This window comes from Gastrolobium bilobum, unplaced genomic scaffold (genome assembly GCF_033153095.1).
Source record: "Gastrolobium bilobum isolate Gb01-03AN ecotype WA unplaced genomic scaffold, APGP_CSIRO_Gbil_v1 utg47238, whole genome shotgun sequence".
Lineage (NCBI taxonomy): Eukaryota > Viridiplantae > Streptophyta > Magnoliopsida > Fabales > Fabaceae > Gastrolobium > Gastrolobium bilobum.
The window spans coordinates 25,150-30,020 of NW_026897948.1; the positions used below are offsets into that span (position 1 = coordinate 25,150).

The 4,871-nt window shown below is 36.0% G+C and overlaps 1 protein-coding gene across 1 annotated transcript; it reads right to left on the reverse strand.

Annotated features, from left to right (window-relative positions):
• Window positions 1-202: 202 nt before the first annotated feature.
• LOC133311645 (uncharacterized) lies at window positions 203-4,597 on the reverse strand. The gene is made up of 5 exons (XM_061512717.1): window positions 4,495-4,597; window positions 4,344-4,403; window positions 3,523-3,824; window positions 2,561-2,666; window positions 203-300 (listed from the first exon to the last, which is right to left on the reverse strand). Exons 1-5 carry the CDS (start codon window positions 4,579-4,581, stop codon window positions 247-249), a joined length of 609 nt encoding a protein of 202 aa, XP_061368701.1. The 5' UTR covers window positions 4,582-4,597; the 3' UTR covers window positions 203-246.
• Between the last annotated feature and the right edge of the window lie 274 nt (window positions 4,598-4,871).

The window sequence follows — 4,871 nt, forward strand, 5'->3', positions numbered from 1 at the left end:
GTAGCTTGGTTAACATATCTGCCACTACATTCCCTTTCTTTTCGATAGTGTAAAAGATATTCATAAAAAAGATTAAGACTAAAGTGGATACTTTGACTATGTCAGAGCATGATGTAATTGAAAACTTTGAGATACACATGCTACTAAGTTGATAACTCAAGGGTAAACAAGTAGAACCCTTAACGATAAATCGATAATTCTATGGCTAACAAGTGAAATAATAAACATTACTGGTGAAAAGAATTATTACAATAGAAATTCACGAATGCGAACAGGCCTTTTGACCGCATTTGTAAAGCCCTGCAAGGAAATGAAGAATTCACAATGAGCATTCTCTTCAAAGTACCTTTTCAAAAAGGAAAAAGGAAAAAAAAAGGAAGATTTTTTTAGTTAAAAAGAAACAAAAAGAACTGTTTCAAGTCAGGTAACTAATCACTAGTTACCCCTTCCTTTTCCTTCTCGTAGGACAGTGTTAACATGTGAAGTAATAAGTAGCACAAGTAAAATTTGTATCACAATAACATACACGTTCGAAATTATGCTTTAAACCAGTGTTTCAAAAAATTTGTAGGATCAGACCGGTCAAACTACCCGGACCCTATTCTGGTCTGGGGAAAACCTTCAAACCGCCCCAGAGAGGTTCAACCACCCAAAACCAGAGAATCAGATCAGTTTAGAAAAATCAATTGGGTCTCTAAGACTAAATTTAGTCAAACATGAAGATTGAAGAATATTAATATGAACTTTGAAAAAGCCTCTCCCCCCAAAAACTAACTTGTAAAGTAAGAGAGTTCAAAGTCCATATAAACCTCAAGCTAGAATCTTATGTTTTCGATGTGGTACTAGGGGTGTGCATGACAACCTTCCCGGAATTTATTTATTTTTTTTAATTTCTATTCCCGGGAACAGAAACGGATAAAAAACTTGTTTGCTAAAACCGGTTTATTTTTTTGTTCCCAGGATAAACCGATTTAATTTTTGTGCTGGGGAACAGAAAAAAGAATCAAAAAGTTTCTGTTTTTTTGTTCCCGAGCATAAAATGAGAAACACTTGTTTCTCTCAATCACACTCCACCTCTACCATCATCACCACCACCATTTCCCGACACTTGTCATTGCCACCACCACCACCACCATCACCGTCACCATCACCATCATTATCACTACCACCGTCACCAACCACCCACCACGTCACTGCTGCTACTGCCATCGCCGCCGCCGCCGCCACCACCACCATTACCATCACCACCGCCACCATGTTATCACTATCACCGTCGTCGCAGCCACTACTGTCACCACCACCACAACCACCACTATTATAGCCACCACCATTACCACCACCGTTGCCGCCTATGAAGCACCAATACGGCGATTTCGATACGTTCTCGATGATACAGGATGTCGATTACCGTACAATACGTGTCCGATACGTTTCCGATACGCGTATCCGATACGTTGGAAAAAAATTTAAGAAGTATCGGTGCTTCATAGGCTGCCGCCACCACTACCATTATCATGCCACTGCCACCACTACACCACCGCCAACGTCACCACCATGTCATCATCATCACTATCGTCGCAGCAACTGCCGTCACCACCACCACCACTACCGCCGTCGTCGCCACTATGCCACCATTACCACCACTGTCGCTGCCACCATTACCATTATCACGCCATGACCACAGCCACTACACCATCGCCACCGCCACCACCATGTCATTACCATCACCACCACTACTATCATCACCATCATGCCACCACCACCACTATTAACTAATGTGAATGTGAGCTGCATCTCACCTGATTACTACTCTAGAGTTTGTTAGAGTTGTGTGAATTTGTTCTGAGGTCTGAGTCAGTCGAGTCTGTTCTATAATTAAACAAGCACTTGTATCATTCTGTAATTTTTCAGTTTTATCAATGGAATCTTTCTTCCTCACAGCTTTTCTCTCCTTTTCCCTCATTTTCACTCTGATTTCTATTAATCACAAGCTCTAATATTATGCAAAGAACTAATTCAACCCGAAGCTGAAGCCGTTTTATATTACATTTCTTTATCACATGGTAAGTGTGAATACAATTCTACTTGGACAATTGCCATGTATCTCAATGAAAGTAAAATTTCATATGAATTCCCATATTGCATTCTGCTCTACAAATGGATGCATGCAATGTTTCCAAATTGCGATGAAGAGCAAGAAAATCATATAAAAATGATTACAATTTAGTTGCATCATCGCTAACAAAGTTAGACAGGCTAATTATCTTATCAATGAATCGTCTATTGCTGTTAACTGAATTCACGGCTCCATGGTGCTTAAAAGAAGTAAAACTGCATGTAATGATTTGCAAAAATGTTTCTCTTAACATTCCCAACGCCCTTTGTAAAAATGATTTGCAAAAATGAGAGGACCTTCAAGTCGGCAACAATGAATCCTTACTATTTAAATGCAATTATTATTATTATTATTATTATTATTTGCCATCAAATACATGTATTAAGATAAAATACAAAGAAATTTCCATTTATATTCATAAATAAAAATGGGAAGGCATCATACCTCATTAAATTTAAAAAGTAAAGGGCATCGATCTTTCTCCAAGGTAGCTTCTTTCTGTAGAGATCTATCGTTACTTTGGGAACCCTTAACATTTGACTTCTTAAATCTGCTCTTGAAGCGAAGAAAACAATGACAATGAAATGATAATCATTCACCAAGACATGCTACCCATCCATCAATCCAATTGTACAAAAAAAGAAAAAAAACTAGCCTTATTTCACTAAGGGTGGTTGTTACACAAATCAATCAACACCATAAATCTTGTTATACATAAATCATCATAAACTTTTCTTTATCTCTCTTTTTTTTTTTTACCTTATAAAAAAAGGAGATTTTCTATAAAGCATGGTGTCTTATCAGATTATATCAAAAGTTAAAACGACAAAGATCAATACTGTATTTAACAATTTTGTCGATGTGCCAGATTTGAAAAGGCTGCTAAAAAAAAACAATATTTTTACCATGATAGAAGCTTAGCTATACATTATGGCCATCTGGAATATAAAATAATGAGTTCTCATATCAAATCTGACAAGATATAGCTTAGAGCATGTATAATTGTTTCATGAATCATGATTTTGTTATGTGCAACAAAATGGAATTAAGATGTGCAGGACATATTTTTAGGGACACGAAATTATTCCGATGCCTAGTATATAGGCCAGCAAAAGTCTATTCCTGGCTATGCAAATTCATAAAGGGACAGTATGTTAAGGAAAGCCCATGACTAGTAATCAGCTAGGTTTCATTTTAAATGGCCAATATATATTTCCAATATCTAGGCACTTAAATGGGCTTTCAAAATTAAAAGGTATGTATACCGCACATGGATTAGGTTTAATAGTCATTATTCTCACATATCAAAATTCACTTTTAGAAGAAATAATTGAAACTAAAATGTAGTTTTACTGAGTTATGATAGTGGTTGATAAGAAATACAAATAACTTTCAGGAAGAATCACCTGTCAAAGAAACTTGAGGAACTACGAGATTTCCTATTTCCCATATTTAGCAGTTTTGCACTGTCTGTTGCACTTGCACCTTTATCGGGATTCAATTTTGGCAAAACTGTCGTGGAATTTGCATTTAATTGCCTCGCTAAAACATGAGCCTGATTTTCAATGGTATTCATATTATCTGCAGCTGCATGATTGGGATTGGTTAATGGGACGTTGTTAGTTCCAGCCTCAAGAACTCCATGCCCTCCATTGGCTAAAGCAACAGTTTTCTCAATATTAACTTGTAAAATCTTATGCTTTTCAACCTGAAACGCGTGAAATAGTTGAACAGAAATATGAGACTAAAAAATGGGTATAGAAATCCCTAAATAATGACCAAATTTTAAATGAATCAACGTGAAGGAAAAAACTACCCAAGAAATAAAAAAATCCAAGGTTTTACCAAGGTCTACAAGCAATCTCAGAATGGAATTCTAAAAATTTAAGACTCCCATCGGAAATATAAAAACGTAAAAATAAATGATAAATGTACCTAAGCCTTATAGAGAGCTAGTTATATTTCACATTCACACTTCATTTTATTCTTTCAAATTTGAACATATAGGCAACTACCTGTTGACCTTCAGTCGCAAAGCAATTATATAAAGACAGCAGCAAAAATGCTATACATGAGGAAAATCATTGGTTAATGAACATTTCTTGAGATATTGTATTGGAAGTGAAGAGGGAAACACAAAGGAGGAGGTTCGAATATCCTCCTTAAATTAAGAAGCAATAGAAAAATATATTACTAAAATAAAACATCAGAATTTATGAAGTCTCACCTCATGCACCAAAACCTGCTTCATAGCTAAAGAAAGTACATAATGGTTTGAAGTATAATCCTGCACATACATAATAGAATAGATATTAAAATCTGGCTGATATTAACATACTTCCATCATAGAAATCATGAATAATGATCCAAGTCCAAACCATAAAATTTATGAAGTCACTGATTCGGGGAACAAGAGACAGAGCCAAGTCATCAGCTACTTCATGCCTCAGAGTATTAGGCAGCATATCTGATTTCGTAGTCTTATATGTTACAGAGTATGAGACCATTGTGCTAACTAATTGAGCAAGATCATTCTTCTCCTTGTCCGATAGTAGTTGTAATGCCACCTAATGAAAATGAAAACCATAACAGAAAAGAGAAGAAAAACAAGTTGTCAACAGAGCTATGTCCAGCTAATTTGAGTAATGAAAGATCAGCTTAAGCTCAACATAGACATCAGACTCGTAGTCATTGACAAGCAACATCTGGTTGAAAATCAAAGCTCACATTGAAGCTAAATGGTATTAACACAGTA

Coding starts and splice junctions, on each gene's coding strand:
- LOC133311645 (XM_061512717.1), bottom strand. CDS start 4,581: ATGCTGCCTAATACTCTGAGGCATGAAGTAGCTGATGACTTGGCTCTG. Junction 3,825..4,343: donor AGCAGGTTTTGGTGCATGAG/GTGAGACTTCAT, acceptor CACGCGTTTCAG/GTTGAAAAGCATAAGATTTT. Junction 2,667..3,522: donor TCCTCAAGTTTCTTTGACAG/GTGATTCTTCCT, acceptor CTTCAAGAGCAG/ATTTAAGAAGTCAAATGTTA.